We start from the raw sequence: 26,841 nt of genomic DNA, 5'->3' as shown, positions 1-26,841 counted from the left end.
GCAGTCCAAAGAGGAGGGGGCCTTTAATAGGCTCGCCCAGCGCCTGGTTTGCGGCGCCGCGAGAGGCTGCGGCTCGAAGAAGCTGCCCGGCACCTCCCTCTAGTTTTCGTCTGCGAATCTCCGTCCTTGCACTTGACAGCGATTGTACTTAAGCTCCCAGAGCGCGCTTTGCTGTGGAAAGGCACAGGTAGGAGGCGCGGGCTGCTCGGTGCACGCTCACTCCTCTGGGAGGAGTTTCTCTCCCTTTGCTCTGCTTTCCGGGAGCTACTGACTGCCCCGGAGCGTTGGTGGTTCCCCTGTGCCGGCTGCAAGGAGACTCGCCGGCGGGGGAGCGGGGCCGAGCCCTTCGGAGAGCGCGGCCGTGCGCTGCCCGGCGCCATGCTTCTGCTGGGTATCTTAACCCTGGCTCTCGCCGGGGTACCTGCAGGCGGGTCAGAGCCAGACCAGGAGGTGGTGGTCCCCATCCGACTGGACCCGGACATCAACGGCCGCCACTACTACCGGAGGGGTCCCGAGGACTCAGGAGATCAGGGACTTATTTTTCAGATCACAGCATTTCAGGAGGACTTTTACCTACACCTGACTCTGGATGCTCAGTTCCTGGCGCCCGCCTTCGCCACAGAGCATCTGGGCGTCCACCTCCCGGCACTCACCGGGAGCTCTCCAGACTTGCGACGTTGCTTCTACTCTGGGGACGTGAACGCCGAGCCAGATTCCTTCGCCGCTATGAGCCTGTGCGGGGGTCTACGCGGAGCATTTGGGTACAGAGGCGCCGAGTATGTCATTAGTCCGCTCCCCAACGCCAGCGCGCAGGCGGCACAGCGCAACAGCCAGGGCGCACACCTCCTCCAGCGCCGGGGCGCCCCCGGCGGGCCTCCCGGAGATCCCACCTCTCGCTGCGGAGTGGCCTCAGGCTGGAACCCTGCCATTCTGCGGGCGCTGGACCCTTACAAGCCGCGGGAGGCCGGCTTAGGAGAGAGTCGCAGTCGGCGGAGGTCCGGGCGCGCCAAGCGCTTCGTGTCTATCCCGCGTTACGTGGAGACTCTGGTGGTGGCGGACGAGTCAATGGTCAAGTTCCACGGCGCGGACTTGGAGCATTATCTGCTAACGCTGCTGGCCACGGCGGCACGACTCTACCGCCATCCTAGCATCCTCAACCCCATCAACATCGTCGTGGTCAAGGTGCTGCTTCTCGGAGACCGCGACACAGGGCCCAAGGTCACGGGCAACGCGGCCATGACGCTGCGCAACTTCTGTGCCTGGCAGAAGAAGCTGAATAAAGTGAGTGACAAACACCCAGAGTACTGGGACACAGCCATCCTCTTCACCAGGCAGGTGAGTTGATCTGTCACCTTTTTGGACCCCAGTAGCCTCATTTTCTTAGGGTTACCGCCCTTAGCTCCCCAAATGCCCTTTGTGCCTAACAGGTGAGCCGGGTTAAAATTTTGTTGCTCTCTTCCGACTCCCACTTTGGATATTCCAGGGACAGGCCGCTCCTAGGTTCCGTGGAGCTTCGGCTCGCTTGCCTCTGGAAGCACGTGGGCGGTCGGAGGAGCGCCAGCTACTTCAGAAGGTGTTGGCCTGGAGTGGCCAATCAGCGCCTCCTAGATTAGGCGTCGAGGGGTTGGAACCCAGGAAGTTGCCGCCCCGGAGCCGCAGTGTGTCTGCATGGCAGATAGGAGGCGCTCTGAGGATGGTGTTGGAGGGGTCGGAAAAGGTCCGCCCCCTTTCAACCCCGGCGTCTAAATCCTTTCAGACGTCTCTTCCGAGGCGTCTCTGCTTTGCTTGTAAAACTGGAAAGTGATGCAAGCATCCCAGTTCAGATCCTGGGTTCATTTCTTCTGGGCATGTTCAGTCATCCACTGTCCTAGGCCTGGAAAACATGGACTGGGATGGAGGGAATCATTTGGGATATTTTGTGGTTGAAATGGAGAAGACAGATTCAAGTCCGGGGAGCATTCCGTCCTTCGTTGCTGCTTCTCCTGTACCCTCCTGTGCTGGGACCGCCTTCTACTTGAGGGATCCCAGTCCATTCAGAGCTGGCAATCTAGTTAGAGCACCTGTTTGGAGTCAGAATTTCTAGTGGTGTTTCACTTGGAGCTGAGTTGGGGAAAATCTCTCAATTTTCCCATTTCCTTGCTGGCCCAGGGTGACACGTTTGCCCTGATGTGTGCTGTGGAGCAGAAGAGGCAAGGTGGCTCATGACACCGACTCACTGAAACTTCCGATGACCACACTTGACGGTGGGGCTCCAGCTTCCACCTCTGGCGGTGGGCAAGTGCTGTGAGCTCAGTAAAGAGCATCCGGAGACCCCAGGTGTGGGATTGGAAAGATACCGAGTACAGGGCTAAGAAAGATGGTCAGATCACCGAAGAAGCTCTGCCTTCTGCTATGAGTTTATGAACATTTATGGTTATAGATGTTGGAGCAATGGGGTCCCGTGAAGTTTTTGGAGTCGTGCAATATCTTTGATTCACGGATAGGACTGGGAGGAAGATGGGTGTCCAAGTGACCCGCTTCCTCTGATTTTGGGGCTTAGCTCGAATCTGTGCCATGCTCTTGTTTTGTTATTATCGCAACCATGTCATTCCGGGGATGGCCCAGAATCCTTGGTTGCCTGTGGGGCTCTGACTCTCCACTCTTTCCAAAGGCCACTCAGAGCTGCACTGGCACACACCGGGCTGGAGCTAACGTCTTCCACACTAACCCATTTGGCACTGCTTGTCCCCTCCTGGAATTGAACTTCCTCCTTTCCCAGCCTTCTCCTCCCACCACCTGGTTTCTCTAGGGAGGTCTTTGGCCTGAGTCTGCTTCCTTGCACTCATTCTTCCAGCTGAGGTCTGTGGAGCTGCCACTGCCCGGCCCCTACACACACTGCCTGAGTCATGGGGAAACTGCAGAGGAGGTGGCTTCCACCTCTGCACACAGACCAACTCGGCAGTCAGATTGCTGGGGGAAAAAAAGCAATGGCCAAGAACAGGATATCTTAATGGGCAAAGCAGCTGTTGGCCCATCTGCTACCTGGGATGCCCCTGTGGAGGTCACTCACGGCTTCTAAAGTAACAGACCTCAGTCTCCACTGCTTAGTGGCTAGGCTGACTTTTGGAATCAGCCATAGAAAGAGGACTCCTGCTGGGAACATGGGCCACACCATCAGAAGGATTCGCCTTTTGAAGAAGCAATCAAGCAGCGTGACAACTTCTGTCTGTCAGTGGTGTGTGCTAGACCCAGGGGCTATGTTAACCATGCATAATGGGGACAAGATGCATGAGCACTTGGGTCAGAAGCAGTGATGGGCAAGATGTGACTTTTAGAAGCTGTCTTTTTCTTAGGCGGCTAGAGGGCGAAGCCAGAAAGTTGGGAGGCTGTGTTGGCAGGACCAACATCCAGGTACGTGCTTAATGCTTTAGAATGAACATGTCTCTCTCTCTTGCCTCCTTGCCAGTGCAGACTTTAGGGCCTGCCACGTTCTCAGGGTCTTAGGAACTGCTCATTCCTCAGCTCCACTGGGGAAGGTACAGTATGTGATGAAAACAGAGCGTGCAGCTGCTCTCTGTAGACTGAGGCAGATGTGGTCTTGGGGAACCTGGACGAGTCTCCTTTTGTTGTACTTTGTAAGGGTTAGCAGGAACCCTTTAACTCTGATATGAGCTTCCCTGATTATTATTATGTTGGTGTAATCCATGCTTTTTCAAACTAAAATTGAAATATACATATATACACACACATATACATACTTATTTCTATGAAGATAAATATATACAGTTGATCCTTGAACAACATGGGTTTGAACTGCATGGGTCCACTTGTGTGTGGGCTTTGTTCGATGCAGCATGGTACTCTAAGTGTATTCTCTCTTTTGATTGTTTTCATAACATCTTATTTTCTCCTGCTTACTTTATTGTAAGAACATAGCTCATAGTACATCCAGCATACGAAAATACGTGTTAATCGACTGTTACCGGTACGGCTTCTGGTCAACAGTAGGGTATTCGTTGTTTAAGTTTTGGGGAGTCAAAAGTTGTATGGATTTTCGACTGCATGGGGGGCCAGTGCCCCTAACCCTTATATTGTTCAAGGGTCAACTGTATGTAGTTTTTTTGGCTAAGAAGTTTTTAGAAATGTGCTTATTTTGTTAATTGCCTTTTGCCTAGAATGGATGTCGAGCTGTCAGACGTCTTTAGTCACCTATTCCTTGGTCCCCCCCCAAAACTCTGAAAAATGGCTACTGACTCGGACTGATAGTACTGTAGCCATGGTTTTCACAGGGAGGAAGCAGGAATGGGTCAGGCTTGGTCAGACTGTATTTCTTCCCATGAAGAAGAGGTGAGCCCTGTTCCCGGAGAGCTCCAGGTGCCGGGTACTTGAAGGGAGGACAGTAGGGACATCAGGACTGCCAGCACTGGGGCTCCCCCTTCCATCCACCATCATCGGACTTGCTGTGTGTGTGAAAACAAGGCTGGAGCAGGCTACGGGGAGATGCTGCTTTCCTCCTGGCAGGGAGAGGGAGGGAAGTGGGGTGTTGAAATCAAAACACTAGGAAGACATGACCCAGGGAGGAGCCTTTGCTGTGTGCAAAGGAGAAAAAAAAATTGATCATACAACAAGTATTTTGACAATTTGAGGAGTTTACTTAAAGATTCAGAGTAAGTTCATGTTCCTGGAGAAGGAGCACACATCTGATTTTGCAAAGCAATCAGTCTCCAGACTCATAACAGCAGGGTGAGGTCAGCACGGGACTGGAACCAGGATTGGCAGAGAACTAGAGCCAGTCTTTCAGGGTGGACATTCGTTTCTTTTTTGTTTTCTTTAATTTTAATTTTTATTTATTTGACAGAGAGAGAGAGATCACAAGTAGGCAGAGAGGCAGGCAGAGAGAGTGGAAGAAACAGGCTCCTGCCAACAGAGAGCCTGATGCAGGACTCGATCCCAGGACCCCGAGATCATGACCTGAGCCGAAGGCAGAGGATTAACCCACTGAGCCACCCAGGCGCCCCTGGACATTCATTTCTATGAGAAGAAATGTTTCTACAGCTTCTTGTTGTGGTGGGCGGCAGGAATAGGGTATTTGGTGCTGGGACATAGTAGGTCTGCATGTCCCTCTGTCTTCTCTCTCTTTACGTCTGATGCCTCTGCTCTTGGGTTAACTTTGTGGTATACTAGGCTTCATGAATTTGTTCTACATTTTAAAAATACTCATTGAGCATCTGTTATTTCCAGGTACTGTCCTGGGCTATGGAGGTATGGATATTAAGATGTGGCCTCTGGCTCTCAGGAATTCACTGAATATCAGGGAGCCTGACAAGGAACTTAGCTTGGTATACTAGGGCATGTAAAGTGCCATGAAGGAGACACGGGTCCTCTGTCCAAAGTCCAGTGGGGAGGCATTTTCCTTGCGGCTGGAGCCAAGGAAGCCCTCCGAGTTGGGGTGGGGGCGTGGGGCGAGGGACAGGTGGCAAGAAGGCACTGGGATCAGAGCTGGTGGTGATGGGAAAGGAAGCTTGTCTCCTGTCCTGCAGGAGGTCCTCTCTTCCATCCCACCATCTGCTTTGCTATTTGTAACATTTTCTCCTTTGAACCGACTTTGTCTTGTGGGATTTACAGTTTGTGGTTTTTCTGTCCGTTTATTCCTTCCTTTGTGTTATTTATTCTGTTGTGCTTAGTACCACTGTGGGCCATTCCCTGGTCCCCTCCTCCCCTCCCCATTTCTTCTGTGCTCTCTTTCTCCTCTTTTGAGATTCTCCAGGGCCGTTCTTTGTCATCTCTCTCTTCTCTTTTGTTTCCTTCATCCAGTGTCCTCACCTTTCTGCCTTTCGGTCTCAAGCTTGGCGCATCCCTTCTTGTTCTGGCCTTGAGTTGTACTACGTTTTGTGGGACTGGTAGGCGGGGATGTACATGTATTCTATACTGTGCAGAGTGGGACGGCAGCCTGGAACCTCATTTGACATAGAGTCAGTTCTTTCTGTAATAAACGGCTTGCCACGTGGCACTGAAGTTTAGTGTTCAATGAAAATGTTAATAAAATGATAATATGCTTTTTATACATATCTCCTAATACAATACAGAGAATCATAATTGTGTCAGGATCTTTTTTGAAGTCAGGCCTTGGAAGATATTAGCAGAGAGCGGCATCTGTAGTTTCGGTATTTAAGAGTTTGTAAATCTTTACCACTGAATGGAAACTCAACACTACTTCTAGGCGGGAGGAGAAAGAAAGAGGAAGGAGTGGAATACTGTTGCTCCCTGACTTGGAAGGTCTTCTCCCTCCTTTGACTTGCACCAAATAAGAAAGCCTATATTAATAGTGGAAGATGGGGGAGGAAGTTTGGAGGAAGGAATGTGCACCTGAATCTCTCTGTGTCTCTTCTTTAGTTTTTATTTACATTCCAATTAGTTCACATACAGTGTGATATTAGTTTCAGGTGAACAGGTTTTTTTTTTTTTTTTTTTAGATTTTATTTGTTTGTCAGTAGGGGGGGAGCACAAGCAGGGGGAGCAGCAGGCAGAGGGAGAAGCTGGCCCCCCGCTGAGCAGGGAGCCCGATGTGGGACTCGATCCCACATCCCTGGGATCATGACCTGCGCTGAAGGCAGACGCTTAACTGACTGAGCCACCCAGGCTTTCCTCAAGTGTACAATTTAGTGATTCAACACTTCCATACAACACCTGGTACTCATCATCATAAGTGCACTCTGTAAATCCCCTCCCCTCTGGTTACCACTGGTTTGTTTGCTGTGGTTAAGAGTCAAGAGTTTCTTGATTTGCCTTTCTCTCTTTTCGCCCATGATCATTTTGTTTTGTTTCCCAAATTCCACATATGAGGGAAATCACATGGTATTTGTCTCTCTCTGATTGACCTATCTCTGATTGACGTTCTCTAGCTCCATCCGTGTTGTTGCAACTAGCAAGATACCATTCTTTGGATGGCTGAGTAATAGTCCGCTGTGTGGACACCACAGCTTCTTCATCCATTCTTCAGTCAGTGGACGTCTGGACTCCTTCCATAATTTGGCTCTTGTAGATAATGCTGCTATAAACATTCGGGAGGAACGTGCACCAGAATGATTTTCTCTCTTTTCCTTAAACATGGGGTTGAGTCAGGAAGGCAAATGAGGTTTTTTCCCCTCCTTTGGTCCTGCTCTTGTCCTACCTTTGAACTTCTTGGTAGATGTTTGATCACTCTTGGTGCATACCCTCGGCCCCCCACACCTTGCCTCGATGCCTGTCCTTGGTTGTGTGGCACAGTGGAAAGAACACAGACTTGGAGTCAGGCAGAGCTGAGTGTCAGGCCTGGCACTTGACTTTTAGCAATGGACATTGAATGAATCAGCCACTTGAACTTCACTTTCCTCATCCATAGAAGGACAATGACGATGACAATGGTACTGAGCTTAAAGGCAAGGACAAGTTAGCAAATGTTTCAGAACAGCCACCCAGTTAATGGCATCTACTGTCATTGTTACTTTCGTGGTCACTCAGCACGTGTTTGTTGTTTTGAATAATTACCTATAGGTCCCTTGCCAGAACTTACATTTGGGACAGTCCTGTTTTGAACTATTTTGTTGCATTGCACTTGTAATTATTTACATTGCACAGTTAATATTTTTCTGTTTTTGTGTGGAAACCATGGCCCCAGCATTTGCCATTCCCACTGACTTGTAAGCTCCTTTAACAAGACTTTTTTATATCTTTGTGGCTCCTCCAATGGACCCCTGTATGCTGCCGCTGTCCAGTATGTATTCATGGGAGGAAGGCACTGATGTCAGGGAAAAGACTGTGTGTGGCTGTGGGTGCTTAGGTGGTTCACCTCCCTTACTGGGGATCATTTTTCCAGCCTTTGCAACTGTCAAGCTGCAGGGTTGGGAGAGGGAGTCTCAGGTTCTTCTGGCATTTCTTCTTGGCTCTTTGCCATCAGTTTTTGCCCTGGAGAAATGAGAGGCCCCAGCGAGGAGCCAGCAGACATGGTGCAGAGCAGGGATGGGGTCATTGTGTCAGTGCAGGTGTGGGGCAAGGACTTAGGAGCTTCCTCAACAAGGAAGGGGGCACAGGCATTGTGCTAAGAGCACTCTTGGCACTTAATCCTGCCATTTCCCTCTCCATCAGCCTCTCCCAGGCCTCTCCCCACTTCGTGGCCAACATGCACTTTGGGGGCTGAGGGTATGGGGTGGACAGCCTTGCTATCTTGAGATTCCCTGGTCTCTTCATTTGTGGGGTGCATCTGTACCAGAAACAGTACTAATGCAAGGGAAGCATTCAGCTCTGAGGCTGCGCTTTTGGATTTCAACCTTCATTCTGCCTCTCCCTTCCTGTCTAACCTTGGGCTCACTGACCCTGTGCTAGTAACTTACCTTCTCTGAGCCTCATCTGTAAAATGGGCCTAATAATGACATGTCCCCCATAAAGCCATTGTGAAGATGTAATGAGCTAATACAGAAAAGCTCTTAGAACAGTGTTTGGTTCACAGGAGCAACTCAGTAAGAGTTCGCCACCAACATCGTGTTAGGTGTGCACCCTCTCTTGAACTGATGATTTCTGAGAGAAAGCTTGGTCTTCCTACAAGCTTCAGATTTCTCTGCTTCCTCATTGAGGTAATTCTTGTCTTAGTTATCTCAGTCTCCCGCTGTAATGCCATTTTGTACACCTTGAGGAATTTATATTCCAGCGAAACCGAACCTGGATGGACGTGACCAGGGTGCATTCTCTTCTTCATCAGGCATCCTTAGCCACATTGCCCATACACCTAGAATTGGTAGAATTTTTTTCTTCTAGCAAAACAAGGCCCTCCCACGTTTGGGGATCACAAACAGCCCTGGATTTGGGGTTGGACAAGGAAATACAGTGATGCATGGAAGAGATTCAGATGGAAACAAGTTAAAGGCACAATATTAATACCAGTGTGGGTGATTTTTAGCAGTAATTACGATATCCTGACTAGCATGCTGTGGTTCAGACCCAAGACCACTACCGGCCTTGGTGTCAAAAGGCATGGGGTTCAGTTCCCGTGTTAAAAGCTATGTGGCCTTGGGTGAGAAATCTTAGTCCACCGAGCCTTAGTGTCCCCATCTGCAGAATGAGAGGACTGCTCTGAAGTTGTGTGAGTGCGAGTCTTGGATGTTATGGTGTGGTCATGAAGATGAACCCTGCTTTTCCATGAAGAGGAAGTTGGTTACATGACAACATGTATTTTCTGCTACATTAAAAAAAAAAAGTTAGAATGCTTGATTTTTGTAGGTCCTCCACCCTGTATGGCTGGAAAATATGAGCATCTCAGTGCACGGCAGGGCAAAGGAGAGGAGCTGAGAAGGAGGGCCGTGGGGAGTTGTGGTGGGAGGTGGAGGGAGCGCGCCTGGGAAATGTGGGTTGAGCCATTGCAAGGTGCTTGCTTGTTTGCCTTCTCTCAAACTGTGGTTCCAATCCTAAATTATTCTGTGAAGAAGGACAGTTAGAAAACAATAATCTGGGAGGACTAGGATCTTGGCCAAGATGATTCTTGGGTTATCTGGAAAAGCAGCTGCAGCTTCAAGGAGAAACGGCAAATTACCAGAAATAGTGAGGTAGATAGGGGTTGGGTGGGAAGTGCCTACACCCTCCAGGCGGAAGGGACCAGAACAGTTTCTATTGCTGGAGACAAGTGCCTGAGATGAAGAGGTTAAAGCAGTTTGAGCGCATCTGAGTTCATTCCAGAAGGGTGGAGATCTTCAGTGCCACAAATGAGGCACTGCTGAGCCTTGGGTACCCGCCTGTGGGCGTTCAAAGAACTAAGGTCCAGCGATTCTTCACTGGAGTCTCTGACTGGGGGAAGAGGGACAGGCAGAACCTGTGACCGCAAACAGCTGCATCTTCCCACAGCGAAGACACTGGCTCCTGCAGGCGGGCTGCTCTCAGCTACACCCTGACCCTCAGGAAATGTGCCGGCTCCTTCCTTGTTCCTCTTGTTTGATCCAGGGAAACCGGGATTTCTTGATGGGAAGAACAGGTTGCTCCTGGCCAGAAAGGGCCTGCAGCTGCATGTCTTCACTCCAGAGAGAACCCACCCTCCCAGGGAGGAAGGAGTCTCTTGACTTTAAGGACCTGCCAGCGGCAGAGGCAGGCTGCTGGACAGTGGAGGTCCAGCGGCGTTTTAGAGCCCTGTCTGAGCTGTCAGTCCGGCGTCCTCATTTCTGCTGAGCAGCGCAGGGGCTAGGACTCCGAATGTCCACATGGGTGACCTTCCCTTTTCTGGGAGTTAGTTTCATGGATTAGTAGACAAGATCAGGGTTCTTTCCAGTCTAAAGTATATCATTCTTTGTGTTCCTTTTATAACCTAGAGAGGGCCAGAGGGGCTGAGCACCCTGGGATCGGGGCAGGAACAGAGGCTTAATTAAGGCACTGGTCCAGTCTGGGTTTTAGCTGAGAACTGGCCCTTCTTCTGGAGGAGGAAACCCTGAGGAAAGAAGTGACCTGCCCAAAGTCACACATCTACTTCGTGGTGGGGCCAGGACCAGAATCTAGCCTTCTTGGTTCTTCCTCTTGTGCCCTTTCTCTTACACAAAGCCTGCAGTGAGAGTGCATGGTGGCCCTGGGGCAGTGTCCTGTTTGTCCTACAGGTTCTCCCTATGGGCTGTGACCACCAGACAAGAGTTTTCAGAGACTCCTGTCCAACCTCTTCTAGGTTTCAGAACTCTAGGGGAAGGAGAACTTTCTGGAAGGGTGAGCCTTTGGAAAAGGAAGACTATTTGGAAGAGGGGGAATTTGAGGTTCTCCCCGAGGGTTCCCCGAAGTGGCAGGCTTGCCATGTGTGAGCCCAGGAGAGCAGATCAGGTTTGGGCATGTATAGTCAGTTTTGACCCGTGTACTCTGGAGTTTGATCGCCCTCTCCGTTCTTTGGCCAGAGAAACTTGTTAACTCATTATTAGGAGGTGTGACCATCACCTGATCGTGGGAAGCCAAGTTTGACTGCTCAGCTGGTAAACTTCTGAGCACTCTGGGTTAAATTTTGCTGATTTTCTGTACTATGACCACTTTCCTCCTATGCCCCCTGGCCCCACCAACTCTGCTGCCCACCTTTCCCCCCATGTCAGCATGTGCCTGCACACGCACGTGCGCATAGCCGTAAAGAGAATGAAGATTGAGAACAGTTCTGTGGGGGGTGTTTCTGCAGACACCTTGGCTTCCATGGAGAACACATGCAGCTCTTTCTCTGGAGAGTTAACTTAGGGGTTGCTGAGCAATCAGTTTTGACGTGGTGGAAAGGGTGCTGATGGTATCCAATCATACAGACCCCAGTGCACATTTCTGCTCTGTGACTTGGGCCTCTCTGAGCTTTGGCTTCCTTGTCTGCAGAAGGTGATGATAGCTGTCATTCTTCCAGGGGGATGTTGCGAGGATGAAATATGGTCACGCATGTGAAGTGCGCACATGATGTCAGCATTTAATAAATCATCGCCATGATTAGCTATGAGAACGAGCCTCAGTTTTCACCTTTGACAAATAAGTATAATAATATATCTGCCTCCTAACGCTGTTGGGGATGAAGCGAGATGATGCATGGAATAAGTTCTTGTCAACTGTAAAGAAAGGCAAGGATGTAATGAAAAGAATCCTAGTATCACTGATTCAACAGGGTATTTTCTGTTACGTGATACGTATCTTATCCTATTTCCAACTCCTTGGCTCTTAAGGTATGTGGGTGCATTGCTGGCCCATAATGCTCGATAAATTCATTGCGATATCTGCCCCGCCGCCCCATTTTGCCCTTCCACATCCCCAGAAGTCCTTTCCATCGGGGTTTTTGTAGGAAGTCCTAGCTTCTGCTGCAAGTTAAGTTTTATTACAAAGAGTGAGGCTGTCTTACGCGGCGATCCATTGATTTTTTTCCTGAGCTTCTGCAGCCAGTTGAGCTGTGTCTGGATAGCCGCTCATATCCACCTCAGTCCGCCTCCTTCCAGCCCAAGGAAGCCAAATCTCTGGCTTGGGCGGGTCCTTGGCCCGTGAGCCTTTGGCTAAGAATCTGAGCTTAATTCATGGTTGTCCAAAGGCAATTGCTCAGCGAGGACTGAAATGCTCAGGGCTGATTCCGGATGAGGAACACGCTTGTCTTCCGCCCCCACCTGCCTCCGTTAGCCATAACCAGGGCCTCGCCTGGCAGTGGAACTCACCGTTTTCTGGTTTGGAAATCTGTCTCTATATACAGCAATGCCCTTGTGGTTTAATTTTGTACCTCCTAATTTCCTCCTACAGGATATCCCTGAGTAGGATTTGGGTAGAATCTTCTTAGAGACCCACAGGGCTTTCCTCCTGAAGCCTCCTCCTGAAGCCTGGGGTTGATTCCATGAATAACCCTGAAATGCCTTGGGAGAAAGGGCCTGGCTAGGAAGGTGCTGGGCTTGGTTGGGCTGGGAGCGGGGATGAGCTGGAACATCCTGTACGATGCCTTTTCTTCCCATCAGGTCCCTTCTGTAGCTGTCACTAATTTCTGGCTGGCTTCTGCTTCTCCCCTCACCTGGCAGGACCTGTGTGGGGCCACCACCTGTGACACGTTGGGCATGGCTGATGTGGGCACTATGTGCGACCCCAAAAGAAGTTGTTCTGTGATCGAGGATGATGGGCTTCCATCAGCCTTCACCACTGCCCATGAGCTGGGTAAGTCTAGAGGGGGGTTCTTGTGTGGAGGGGGGAGAACTCCCTTCTGGGGCCTTTCTGGGTTTGTCCTGGGTGCTTTGGGCAGGAGGTAGACATTTATCTTTGCTTCTTAATGTCCTGAAGCCTTAGAGATCCTTCCTTAGGGTCAGAGTCTGCCTTAGCAATGGCTTGGTTTTATTTTTTCCAGTTGCCCCAGCCCAGTTGGCCAGCCATATTGTCTGATTCAGCAGTCAGAATATCTCATCAATCAGGCACTAAGGGGAGAATATTTTAAATACACTGCTGTCCCCACTGAGCCCACAGCCCAATGGACAGGACCAGGAACGCAAGAACACCATCTTGACATTTGCAAAGCAGTTTATCTCTAGGTTGAAATGACCAGCCTGAGAACTGCTGACACGGGCTCTCTAGCTTCCCCGGCTGAGCCCCTCTCCTTTTAAAACTGCAGAGCCCACATCCTTCTACCCTCTGAGTCCTCTTGCCTCACCCCACAGGCCACGTGTTCAACATGCCCCATGACAATGTGAAAGTGTGCGAGGAGGTGTTTGGGAAACTCCGAGCCAACCACATGATGTCCCCAACACTCATCCAGATCGACCGTGCCAACCCCTGGTCTGCCTGCAGCGCTGCCATCATCACTGACTTCCTGGACAGTGGGCATGGTAAGCCAGGAGGACAGAAGAGGGATTTTGGTGCTGTCCCTGGAGAGAGAGCTCAGCACCTCTCTGGACCTGTCTTCTATGACCTTAGGCATGCGTGACCACCAAAGAGTTGGGCTCTCAAAGGGGGTCCATTGCACTGGCCCTTGCTTCGTTGTCTCTCTACCATTTAGACTCTGGGCTGGCCACGTCCCACCTTTCTCAACTCATCTCTCATGAATGCCCTTGGCTCCCCACAGGCGACTGCCTCCTGGACCCACCCAGCAAGCCCATCTCCCTGCCCGAGGACCTGCCTGGTGCCAGCTACACCCTGAGCCAGCAGTGTGAGCTGGCCTTTGGCGTGGGCTCGAAGCCCTGTCCCTACATGCAGTACTGCACCAAGCTGTGGTGCACCGGCAAGGCGAAGGGGCACATGGTGTGCCAGACCCGCCACTTCCCCTGGGCAGATGGCACCAGCTGCGGCGAGGGCAAGTTCTGCCTCAAGGGGACCTGTGTGGAGAGACATAACCTCAACAAGTACAAGGTGAGTGTGCGGGAGCTGCGCAGCAGCTCTTGGGGCTGCTGGGGGGCCGGGGGTGGACTTGGAGGCCTCTGGGGGGAACGGCTTTGCTGCGTGGCCAGAACTGTAGCACATCGCAGCTCGGTGTCTCTGTCTTCCTGTCTGGGTTCCTCTTCCCGTCTTGATTCTGAGACTGGAGACAAGACATACGGTAGGTCAGGGAACTTGCTGAAGCCTTCCTTAGACATGGGGGAGAAGGCTCGCCCCAGGCGCCAGGAGGCCCAGCCCTGAGCTCTGGGCCTCATCCTACCTGGGGAGGAGCCCTGAACCCAAAGCCCAACACTAGATCTTCGACATTCCTCACTTGTTGGCTCCTTCCAGCCCCCACTCCTCCTTTTATCAGCTATTTCTGAGTGTGTTTTGTTTCCAGGGAGCTCTGGGCCCGAGGGGAGCCAGGCTCAGCTCTGAAAGGAACCAGATCCCTGGGCAGGCTCCAGTAATTTCCTACATCCCGAACACAGCTTCGCTTTTTGTCAAGATTGGTTTTTGAAGCTGAAACAAAATAGAGCAAGTTTTTCTTTCTTTCTTTCTTTTCTTTTTTTCTGGTAAAAAAGACTATCAGTTGAATAGGAACAAATCCCAAACCCCACATGCTCTCTGAATATAATAAAAACTTCAGGTTAGGGGTTGGGGTCACAGAGGGATTGGGACTTTGTCAGCCAGGAATAAGATGTCCCTCCTCTCCCTTGATCCTGATGATGGTCCCTTCCCCACCCCTGCCTCTGCTGCAGACCACCTTGACTGGGGTTTAGTACACGGAGACCATAACATAAAAAAACATTTGCCAGCACTTCATCGGCTGCCCTGAGCTGGGTTTGGTACACAATTATGTAAGATCTTTTTCTGTGTTTTGGAAACATATATTTAATTAAGCCATTAGCCCTTTATTGGGCATTAGCCCGCTGTATTTAGAGAACTGTGCAAGGAACTGTGGTCGTCAGAAAAAGAAATAAAACCTGGGTCGTGTCTCAGTGGGCTCACAGTCTAGTGGGGAAGCTAGAAATGTTCCTATGATCCCAGACACAGAGAAGGTGTGTTCTGTGTTAAGACTGAAGTGTGAAACGTGTCCTGGGAGAATAAGAGATGAAAGATTGATGATGACTAGAGAGGTCTGAAAAAACTTTGGTGAGGAGGTCAGGTTTGGAGAGAGCCTTGAGGGTCTCAACAGGCAGAGATGGACCAAAGTCAGAGAGGTGGGACAAGCTGGGGGAGTGGGTAGACGGGCTGGGGCTCTGTGGGAAAGATCTTTGGGGGCATGGTTTAGGGCTAGTCTGGGCTTGCCTTGACCACCAGGCTGTGGGTTTAAACTAGACGGTCCTGAGGACAGGCCAGCCGTGGCCAGCTCCTTCTCTTGGGAAAATGAGTCTAGTGGATAAAGACATCGCCCAAGAGGATATTGGCTATAGGAAACAGGAAATGTGATCTGAGGAGCCTGTGGAAAGATGATCCATCAGCAGCAAAATCCACTACGTCCTCAATCTCTTTTCTGGACGGTCCCTTCTCCACGGGCCCTTCATGGAGGATATTGCCCTAATCAGCAGAGGTCAAAGCACAAAGCTTATCTTCCTAATCACACAGCTTCCCTGCGCCCACCTGCCCCCCTCACTCCCCCTGCCGGCCGGAATCTCAGGTACCATAATCGCACTCTGACCACCAAGGCCCTGTTGTCCGGCCCTTTAGTCTGGACTCCAACGATTCTTCAGCTCCACTTGCTCTTCTCATGCCTTCATCCACCTTCTTCTTGAGATTCCACGGACCATGGTTACAACCACTCCTTCAGGTATACTCGCGGCTCCCATGTTCCTGCCTCTCTTTCTTAGCTATACTCACTTGGATGAGCTACCGTCCTGGTGAAATCCAGCTCCTACCTGTTCAGCTGGGCCAGTGTGGGTGAGTGTGGCTGGAGAGAGACATGGAACCCTGCTCAGCAGTCTCAGTTTAAACTAATGACCTGACAAGTAGGTGGGCCCGGAATGCCGCTCCGCAGGCATCACGTATTTTATTGGCTTTACTGCACTCATTCTCCCAGTATCCTGCACGATCATGTCACACCTTTGCCTCTCTCCTCCATTACCAACTCTTTCTCCTCATTTCCACTCTGGCCAGCGACCTTTCTTCCTATCTCATTAAGTTTTTCTTAATGATTAAGAAAAATTAAGTTTTTCTTAATTAAGTTTTTCTTAAGAAGCAATCAGTAATCCCATGAGAACGTCCACCAGCTCCCACCTCCACATCTGCCGTCGGCCCACTTCTGTGCCTGTAATCTCTACCTTTCCTCCTTTGTGATGGATGAGCTGTCCATGCTCTCACTGGAGGCCCGGCACTGTGCTTTGCAGTTAGGATACTATCCCTTCTATTCAAGGAAAGCACTCCTTTCATTCTTCCATCTCTCTCCCGCAGTGTCAGATTTCCCCTCTCTCGAGCTGAATCATTCCTATCAGGATACAGACTTGCTGTAATTCCTCCCACCTTAAACAAACTTCTCCTAATCCTACTTCCTCTCGATAAATCACAGTCTCTCTCTCTCTGACTCCCTTCACCACAAAGTTCCTGGAAAGAGTGGTATGAAATTGCTCTCTCCAGTTCCCGTCTTACCATTTTTTCTCTGGAGCCCATTCCAGTCTGGCTTTCAGTCCTACTCTTCCTCTAAAAATAACTCTCACTATAGTCGCCAAACGGCCTCTACACTGCTGAAGTCCGAGATTAATTATCGTTCCTCATATTGCCTGACCTGTTAGCGGCATTTGACACAGCTGATTACCCTCTCCTCTGGGAACATGGGCTCCACTGCATCTTGGTTTCCCTCCCCCCACTTACTGGCTGCCCCTTCTGGTCCCCTTCACCGGGTCTTCCTCATACTCTCATTTTTCCAATGTTGGGCATTCTAGCGCTGTCCTTAGCCCTCCTCCCTATCACACTGACCTCTTTGGTGATCTAGGCCAAAGACTTCAAGTATCACTTACATTTATACGTTGAAGTCCCCCAGATTTGTATCTCCAGCCCAGACCTCTGTCCTGAACTACAGATTGGCATGTCTCACTGAATCTTGACATCTCCATCCGGATAACTGAAAAGCATCCTAAACATGACGTGTGTAAGACTGAGCTCCCATCCGCGCACTGCTTGGGCCAACCCTCTTTTCTCTCACATCCATCCCTCTGATATTTCAGTAACTCCTGTTGACTCTATTTTCAAAACAGAGCCAGAATTGAGTCTTTTTTTTTTTTTTAACCACCTTATCTGCAGTTACCCTGCTCCAAGCTACTTTGGATGATTGGTCTTGTACCCTAAGTGATCTCCTTGCTGCCGGTCTTACTTCTTACAGATTGTTCCCACCATAGCAGCCAGAAGGATCCTTTACAATGTAGCTCAGGTCATGCCCCATGCTCAGAACTCTTCAGGGGCTCTCCTCTCCGCTCAGGATTGTGAGCCCTATCTCTGCCTTCATCTCCTGCTTCTCTTCCTCTTGTGAGGCTGGAGCACTCTAGGCTTGTCCCTCCTCAGGGTCTTTGCACTGCTCCTTCTGTCTGGAATGTTCTTTCCCTAATATCTGCGCAACTCCCTCTTGTACTTCCTTCAGGACTTTTCACTAGGGTAACCTCTGCAGTGAAGACTCCATGACCCCCTGTAATATAGAGCAGCTCACCTCCCCCTCTCCCACCTGCATTTAACCCCTCCTGACCCTCTATAAGCACAGGCTTATCTTTAGTTTCTTCTGCTGGATAGCAGTCACTTGGAGGGCGGGGATTTTCTCACACGGTGCCAGGCATTAGTGAGAAGGCAACAAATATTTGGTGAATGAATGACACGTGGCAGGGCAGGACTGTTTTGTGGGGGATGAATGTTTTCTGTAGGAACAGGTGATACCAGGGTAAAAACAAAAGTAACAACCACCACCACCACCACCATCACCACCACCACACAGCATCATCTCAGAAGCCACAGAGACAATGTGAAGAACTGAAGGAAAACTGGAGATAGCGAGGTCTAAGCACAGACTCTTTTAGTCTATGGAGGGTCATCTCAGACCTTTGAAAGAGCAGCTTCCCTGGTGTGTTGGGGACCAAGCCCATGGTGCAAGGCACTGAGGAGGGAGGAGGTGCGAGGAGCAGATGTAGACACTCCTAGGGAATGGAAGGCTGGAATGAGGTGGGGCGCTGGCTGGAGGAGGAAGCAGGGCTATGGGCCAGTGTTTCTCTCACAGGAGGAGAGACATGTTGACACAGTGACACAAGAGCTATTCGACCAGCAGACGGACTATGCTGCATGTGTGCATACGCTAATGTATTTACGTGACATGCAGCCAGTTCCTGATCAGCTCCATGCGGGTTAGTCTCTTTGGAGGATGCATGACAGCATTTTAATCCCGGGCTTGTACAACTGGGCTGCTTCCCCTGTTGCCTGACTGAGGTGCGTTCAGAGGATGAAAACTCGCTTTGCTGGCATCCTAAGAAAAACATAATGAAGATACATTTTCAACCCCTTCCCCACCCTCTTAAAAAATGAAACAACACTACATCATTCACCTCGAAGCCAAGTAGAGTTTTAGGATTGCTTTGTAGTTTCCTATCTTCGTCTCCTCCGAGCACAAACGCTAGAACCTCTTCGAGTGAAACTTTCTCAGATTCAGCCCCTGATTAAGCTGAACATCTGGTTAAGTCTGGTTGGGAGAGAAGTCAGAATTATGGAACACTGACAAAGAAAAATATCCAGATATCTAGGTCAACAAGGTTTCCTGGCAAGTCTGGGGGCTGCCGCTGCCTCAGATTTAGAGACTTGTGTCTCCAACAGTAGGTACGGAGAAACTCTGAACTCTTGTTCCATGGCAAGCACAGTGCTAGGAATTTTCATACACGTTGCATCATTTAAAGTTCTGTCTGATCTCACACCTGAGTATTATTGGCCCCATGTTTGCAGATGAAGCCCTTGAAATTTAAAGAGGTTTTACTACTTGCTCAAGACCACCCGTATGGTGAGGACAGAGGCAGTGATAGAACTTGGCCATCTGACTCCAGAGCCCAAAGGGGCCTCTCTTCTGAGCAGCCTCATTTATAACGGGGTGCAGTTGGCGCTTGCTAATTACCATGTTGAAGTGTTGCCTGGGCACTTGTGTATGCTGACCATTTGCTTGCTATTTTCCCATTTTCCCTGTGTGATACACAGTGGATTTCCTTCCGGTGGGATGGGACCATGAGGCTGTACCCGTGTAACCCTTCTGCAGGGTCAGGGTGTGGATGGGCAGCTCAACCCCTGCATGAGTATGATGGACTCTTTTTTATAGGTGGACGGCTCCTGGGCCAAGTGGGAGCCCTATGGAACCTGCTCGCGCACCTGCGGCGGGGGCGTGCAGCTGGCCCAGAGGCAGTGCAGCAACCCTACCCCTGCCAATGGGGGCAAGTACTGCGAGGGAGTGAGAGTGAAATACCGATCCTGCAACCTGGAGCCCTGCCCCAGCTCAGGTGAGGAGGGGAGGGCCCCTCTCCCTGCCCACCCCCCCCACTTCCTGGCTGCAGATTACTGCAATGAAGATTCTTTCCCCTAGGGCCAAGTCTGGAAGTGCAGAAGAGCAGATTCCTCTTGGAATCACTTCTTTGCCCACTCCCCTTGGGCAGGCGTGTTTTATTCTTGCTGCTTAGGCTGGGAACATAAGTGCACCAAGGGAATGACGCACTAGATCTCCCCTTAGTTAAGAACTCACAAGCCCATCTTCATGAGCAGGAATTCTTTATCCAGGGTCCATGAACTTGGGAGGAAAGGAAATTACATCTCTATTTTTACCTGCCTTTTTTAATTTAAATTTTTTATTTCCTTCAATTAGAGTTTAATATTATTTTGCTGCTCTTTCTATCTAAAATTTATTATGTCTTTTAATTAGGCAACAAACTGTAATACTATTAGCAGTACCCGTGACTCTGTCACCAATAGAAATCATGGATATTTCTCTTCTTTTTTTTTTTTTTTAAAGATTTTATTTATTTATTTGACAGAGAGAGATCACAAGTAGGCAGAGAGGCAGACAGAGAGAGAGAAGGGGGAAGCAGGCTCCCTGCTGAGCAGAGAGCCCGATATGGGGCTCGATCCCAGGACCCTGAGATCATGACCTGAGCCGAAGGCAGAGGCTTAACCCACTGAACCACCCAGGCGCCCCGAAATCATGGATATTTCTATATGACATTTCAGTTGGTGGAATTTCTCAGAATGTCATTTATTCGCATCACGACTTGAAAATGACAGTGGTTATTAGAGTCGTTGTATCTTATGAAATGGATTAACAAGCAAAACTATCACAAATATGTTTCAATATATACTGATAGTTGTCTATCAGTATAATTGGTATTGTTTGTAACCTATGTAATTTATTTTATCCATTTAATAACATCCTGAAAATAGTTTCAAAAGACTCCTGAAGGGTTTGATAGCTCCAAACTCTCTGGGGTACCTGTTATCCCAGATGGAGAATTGGAGGTCAGATCACTGGGGAAGTTGGCAGAGCTCCTGGGGGATGCATGGTTGTCTGCGACCTGAATCCTTTGGTCCTAGTGTACTTTAGTTCTTTGAGATGGGGTGGCATCAGTGATGAGGGTAACTTGGCTGAGGGGAAGGGCTGTTGGAGCCACAGGTAGCTCAGCATCCTGGCGAGGGCTCTCCCAGCACTGCCCCTCCCTTTAGCTTCCTGCCTGTGCTTCTTCCCTCCTCAGCTTCTGGCAAGAGCTTCCGGGAGGAGCAGTGTGAGGCTTTCAACGGCTATAACCATAGCACCAACCGGCTTACCCTTGCCGTGGCATGGGTGCCCAAGTACTCCGGCGTTTCTCCCCGGGACAAGTGCAAGCTCATCTGCCGAGCCAATGGAACCGGCTACTTCTATGTGTTGGCGCCGAAGGTGAGTGGGTGTGGGGCAGGAGACCAAAGTGGAGAGAAAGTCTCTGGAGAGGCATCCGGCTGAGCTGCCCCTCTCTCCTTTTCTCCCCCACTGGGACCACTGCAGGTGGTGGATGGTACACCGTGCACTCCTGACTCCACCTCGGTCTGTGTCCAAGGCAAGTGCATCAAGGCTGGCTGTGACGGGAACCTGGGCTCCAAGAAAAAATTCGACAAGTGTGGTGTGTGTGGGGGCGACAATAAGAGCTGTAAGAAGGTGACAGGCCTCTTCACCAAGCCCATGTAAGTTCTGGGTCCTGGAGCAGGGGGAGGAGGGCTGAGGGCAGCTATCCCAGGTGATGAAAGCTTGGGTCAGACTGGGGTAAACCGGCAGTGCCCTTACTGGAGAGGCCACTCGGACTCTTCCTCTGAGAGTATGACGTTCATTCATTCATTCATTTCTTTATCCATTCATCCATCAAGCAGAGATGAATGCTTGGTAAGTCCACCACTGAACAGGAGATACTAGTTAAGGAGATGGCAGAGGGTCATTATGGTCCGTCTAGAATTCTAGAGTGAGACTCACCTGTGTTCAAATCTCAGTTCCCCATTTTCTGGATGACCTTGAGCACGTGACACAATCTTTGGAATGCTGGATTTGCTCATTTATACAGTGGGTATGACATGAATATATTTCCTGTTGTGCTGTTGTGAAGATTAAGGTGTTAATCCAAGTAAAATGCTTAGCATTATACTTGGTACATAATAAATGCTCACTAAGTGTTCATGATGACGATCACAAAACAAAACAAGCCTAGAGACAAATGTGACAGCCTCCCCATCTCACAGATGCTGAGACCCTGTCCTCGGGGGTGGGACTGAGCTGAGAACGGCAATAAACAGCAGAGCAGGGGGCTAAGACCAAAGGATTCCCTCTTCCTGGAAGATGTGTGTAGGGTCAGCTGAAGAAATGTCTATAGGTCTCTCCAATTCCTACCTCCAGAGCTGGGGTTCCTGGCTTTCTGAAGTCCAGCATATTCCTTTGTATTTTCAAGGGGAATGTGCTTCTTAGAAAGTCCTGACCCATGGTCTGAAAGAATCTGGGGGAAGCAGAGAGTTGAGCAGGGATATGGTGGGCTCTGAAAACTTGGGAGTCCAAGGTCTAGATGGCTGTCCAGGAGTCTCCGCTGCCCCCTCTGGACACAGTGCACTCTGCTGGGCCCCTAGCTGGGCAGCTTTTCTGGGAACTGGGGGCACTGCAAGTGGATGGCATTCGCAGGGATCTGAGGGGGAGGCCAAGTGGAGAATTAAAGGTAAATATTCCCAGACTTGCTTCGCTGGCTAAATGGCAGGTGCCCCCTTCGTAGACTAGTAGGGCTGGTAGGAGTCTTAGAAAGCATCTAGTTTGACCTCCTCATTGTATAGGTGAGGACACCGGAACCCAGGGAGATGGATATGCTTGAGCCACCAGGGAGTCGGTATCCAAGGCTTGATCTGGGGGCCCGACTCCAGGGCCAGTGTGTCTCAGTAGGGTGTCTGGCCCCAGCCTTGGTCTCAGGGGCTGTAGACTTATCTTCTTCTCCTCCTCTCCTCCTTCTCGCAGTTAATACATATTTAGTGCTTACTGGGTGGCAGGAATTAGGCCATAGGCTTTATGGGTTTTAATGAGGTGTATGTGATTATGATCTCCATTTTCCAGGTGAGTCACTGAGAAGCTTAGAGACTTATCCAAGGCCAACAGCTAAGCCAGTGGTAGGGATGGGTCTGCCTCCAAAACCTTGGCTTTATTTTGCCTTAGGATTTACCACAGTATAGAGGCCCCTGGGTGGACTGTTGGTTGAGCGTCGGACTCTTGGTTTCAGCTCAGGTCATGATCTCATAATCTCATGATTATGACAATTATAATTATGATTATGACCTGAATAAAAAAGGTCACACACAGCCAGGGTGTGTAACTCTAGATAATGTGGTGACAATCTCATATTGTCTTTCAGTTTGTGTGCCCCCCGACTTCCTGAGGGGCAGTTGAAGCCATCTGCCTAGTCTTTGTTCTCTGCCAACTTGGGTTTCTGAAAGGGGAATCTGCTGCAACTCTTTTGGGAGAGAGCGCCTTACATCCAGGCATCTGTCTAAGGCACAATCCCCTTTTCCACCACAGGCACGGCTACAATTTTGTGGTGGCCATCCCTGCCGGTGCCTCGAGCATTGACATCCGCCAGCGTGGCTACAAGGGGCTGGTTGGAGATGACAACTACCTGGCCCTGAAGAACAGCCAAGGCAAGTACCTGCTCAATGGGCACTTCGTGGTGTCGGCCGTGGAGCGGGACCTGGTGGTGAAGGGCAGCCTACTGCGCTACAGTGGCACGGGGACGGCGGTGGAGAGCCTGCAGGCCTCCCGGCCCATCCTGGAACCCCTGACCGTGGAGGTCCTCTCCGTGGGCAAGATGACACCACCCCGGGTCCGCTATTCCTTTTACCTTCCCAAAGAGCCTTGGGAGGACAAGGCCTCCCACCCCAAGGACCCCCGGGGCTCCTCGGTGCACCACAACAGTGTCCTCAGCCTCTCCAATCAAGTGGAACAGCAGGACGACAGGCCCCTGGCGCGTTGGGTGGCAGGCAGCTGGGGGCCTTGCTCTGTGAGCTGTGGCAGTGGCCTGCAGAAGCGGGCGGTCAACTGTCGTGGGCCCCCAGGGCCACGCTCCACGTCTGCCTGTGATGCAGCCCATCGGCCAGTGGAGATGAGAGCCTGTGGGGAACCCTGCCCGACCTGGGAGCTCGGCGCCTGGTCGCCCTGCTCCAAGAGCTGTGGCCGGGGATTTAAGAGGCGTCCGCTCAAGTGTTTGGGCCCTGGAGGGCGGCTGCTGGCCCGGGACCAGTGCAACCTGCGCCGGAAGCCCCAGGAGCTGGACTTCTGTGTCTTGAGGCCGTGCTGAATGGGACTGTCCTTTTCTCCTCCTCACTCTCCGCCCCACTGGTGCTGCCAGGGCTCCGGCCAGCTGGAGCCATGGGCAGAGGGCGGTGGCCGGGTGTCAAGGCCATAACGTCACTCACTTCCAGGGACAAGGACCATGGGCAGGGCTAAGAGGTCCCTTCCTCCACCCTGGCCTGGGCGGGGGAAGCCAAGTGACTAATGCACAGTCTACCTCACACCCGGCTCCCCCAGGGCCCAGTCTCTGGGAGAGGCTGAGAGATGCGGGCACTGGGCAGAGGCGCTGGGGCCCAGTTTCCGAGGGATCTGGAGGATGGGCACCTCCCAGGCAGAACTTCAGGGACCTTGGCCCCCATAAGGGAGGCCACAGGCTGCTGGAAGAGCCATGGCCAGCAGCTTGGCACCCTCAGGTGGCCCCGGGGGCTCTAAGCCGTTTCTGAACAAGGCAGGTTTCTATGGTGCTGTCAGCCCGCCTTTCCTTTCTGACTGACCAGGACTGAATAATGAAAAAAATAATGGCTGGTGTGGGCAGAAACTGGTAGGAGAGTGCGGTGAGGAATAACAAGTCTGGGAAGAGGTTTATATGTAGGGGGAGTCCGGAGTTTTCTCATCTTCCTTCTACTCCTGACCCTCCGTCAAGAGCTGCCTCTTCTTCCTGTGTTGTCCAGGACGTCAGGCTGGGCGGAGGGCTTCCAAATACGTGCCCTTTGAGGCTTTGCAAATAGGTACAGGAAGTCAATAGGGAGTCTCTTGCCTTCTTCAGGAGGGATTAGACCATTGAAAAAAGATGGAAGGGATGATGGATTCTGTGGTGAAACAGGGAGTTTGAGCAGTGGCCTAGAATGTTCCGTGTCACTGGGACTGGGCTTGGGGTTTGGAGCAATGTCACCCTGGGATGGGGAGGAGTCCTCAGTTTCGATGACTCCTTCCTCCAGAGAGGTAGGTATAAATAGGGCTGCTGCCTTGGGCTCTGTGTTGCCTCAGAGAAGCTTCAGAGTGGCCACTAAGAGGGACGTGGGAGATGCCCAGGAGGGCTAGGTGCTGAACATCCACATGCCTGGAGGTGGGTCCTTCATCTGGACAGCTACATGTGGTCTGGCTTTGGGCACATCACATGACATTGCAGTTGGATAACGGGGTTCACTGTTTGCTACCTCAGGCTATGCTCTTTGGGTACCCACACCTGTCCCTTTCCTGGGGTGGTGGTGACCCTGGTGCTTCCAGTGGACCTGGCTGTTGTCCTCTGCAGACTGAGCTGCCCAGACACAAAGATAAGTGTGTGGTACATGGCTTCCTGCCCCCAGAGCCTGGCCACCCACTGGGGCTCCAAAAATGAAAGCAGGATCTCAGGTGCCTCGGGGACAGGCTTCAGGAGACACAAAAATCAATGACCTAAAAAAAGAAAGAAAGAAAAAAAGAAAGAAAATCAATGACCTGACCGAGAGGCACTTGGCAGCCACCAACGGGAACTCCTGTCTATTCTAGAGACGTGTTGGGGCTGTAGAAACCAGGGTGTTTCCTGGAGGTCCAAGTGGGAAGATGTTCTGGGGTGAGAGAGCCTTTGGTCAAGCAGGGTATTTCTTGAGGGTGCAGCTGCTCCCACATGAACATGGGAGATTCTGCTTCTGAGTTAGGTAATATGTCCTGGACTTTAGTGAGGTGATACCGGAGCAAGTGTCTTCCCTGAGAAAGGGCCTCAGTCCTTTTATTTGGCTTCCCCTAGTAGGCAGACTCCACAAACCAGTCATTCAGGTAAACCTCTGGGATGGTGCTCCAATCCCAGCCCAGCTCTGGGCTGAGCCCTTGACCGGAACACCCACAGCTGGGTAAAGGGTGTGTGGATCTCTGAGGCAGAGCTGCAGCCATTCCCGGAGAATGAAGCAAGGAGGAATCTTCCTCCCTGTATAGAGAAACCGTGGGGCTGCGACCATCAAAAGGACGCAGGGCACCAGGGCAGATGTAGACCCCCACTAGCCGACGATAGCACTGCTCTCCGTGCTTGGTGCACCCCTCCTCGGTGAGGAGAGGGTGGCGCGGGGGCTGTGCAGAATGGGCGGGGGAATGGGGAGGGGGGAAAGGGTGCTGCCATCAGTGGGGGTGACTGGTCCCCTAGCAGAGCAGCTTTAGAAATCATTTCGAGGAGAGACGACCTATCTTGTTCCTGACACAAGCTGGGCCTCAAATGCTCTTTTCTGTCATGATTTTTTTTTCCTTTTTAAAAGAAGTATGACCAAGACAACTTGGGAGGTTTGTCTTATCTTTGACCATTTTGCTAATCCAACCATGTTCTCCAAGGTTGAGCAGAGACAAGCCTCAAGGTACAGGTTTCTGGTGATGGAATGAAAAGTTAAGGTGGTATCTCATGGCTATAGAAGAGGAGGAAGATTCTGGGGGTTCCAAAAACTTCTTCCATGGGGTGTGGACCAGTAAGGATCTGGGCTCAGGAGTCCCCTGCCTCCTCTGCCCTTTGTGTGCACTGATTGGAGGAGTCCAACCTTGTGAGCCTGGCCGTGTTGGAGTAGGGGGCTGGGGTGAGCTGAAGGGCTTGGTTGTTCCCAGCCTGGGAGTTGGCTCCCGAAGGCACTAGACACTGTCACTTACAGAGCCCCCCTTTTGTGTTTGGTTCTTTCGCATTCCATGTGCAGCAGACGGATGGAAGGACCTAGGTCCTGGCTGGGCTGTGTATACTGTGTATACATGGGAGCTGGCTGCTGCGGGGACAACAGCCTGCTCCTAATAAAGTTGTAAGTATTTAACATCCGTGTCCTGCTTCCGTGACTTCATCTCATTTGCGCAGACATCCCCCAGATCTGCTGAACTGGCCCGTGTGCCAGCCATGTGCCAGGGGCTACAGTACCACAGCGACAAGGACAGGCACTGTCTCTGTCCCGTGCAGCTGGGGGAGGTAGGGCAAACAGTTGGGAAGCAAAGACCCGGAATAGTGGCAGATATGGGAGGTGCAAGGATCTGTGTACGGATTGTGTATGGGTGGAGTGACCAGGAAAGCACGGCAGAGGATGGGACATGGCTCTGTTGAGAGGGGTGGGAGTCTTTCTGTGAGGGACAGCATGCTAGGGCTTGGTGACCAGAAGGAGCAGGTGTGTGTGCAGGAGGGTCTGAAAGAAGGCCCCTGGGTCGGGACTGTGGTGAAGGGGGCAAGGCACAAGAAGAGGCTGGAGGGTCCCTTCAGTGGGGTCTCCCAGGCACCTGCCTTA

At 51.1% G+C, this 26,841-nt stretch overlaps 1 protein-coding gene across 1 annotated transcript; it reads left to right on the top strand.

Annotated features, from left to right (window-relative positions):
- The first annotated feature begins 328 nt into the window (after nucleotides 1-328).
- On the top strand, nucleotides 329-23,661 carry LOC111153887 (ADAM metallopeptidase with thrombospondin type 1 motif 15). Its single transcript, XM_022513176.1, has 10 exons — nucleotides 329-1,335; nucleotides 1,428-1,436; nucleotides 3,343-3,390; nucleotides 12,489-12,621; nucleotides 13,116-13,283; nucleotides 13,520-13,803; nucleotides 19,121-19,298; nucleotides 20,538-20,719; nucleotides 20,825-21,000; nucleotides 22,856-23,661. Exons 1-10 carry the CDS (start codon nucleotides 379-381, stop codon nucleotides 23,628-23,630), a joined length of 2,910 nt encoding a protein of 969 aa, XP_022368884.1. The 5' UTR covers nucleotides 329-378; the 3' UTR covers nucleotides 23,631-23,661.
- The last annotated feature ends 3,180 nt before the right edge of the window (nucleotides 23,662-26,841 follow it).

This window comes from Enhydra lutris, unplaced genomic scaffold, assembly GCF_002288905.1.
Source record: "Enhydra lutris kenyoni isolate GAN:26980312 unplaced genomic scaffold, ASM228890v2 scaffoldscaffold34, whole genome shotgun sequence".
NCBI classification, from domain to species: domain Eukaryota; kingdom Metazoa; phylum Chordata; class Mammalia; order Carnivora; family Mustelidae; genus Enhydra; species Enhydra lutris.
Note: the sequence above shows the minus strand (reverse complement) of the source record. Positions and strands in the feature narration are given on the sequence as shown.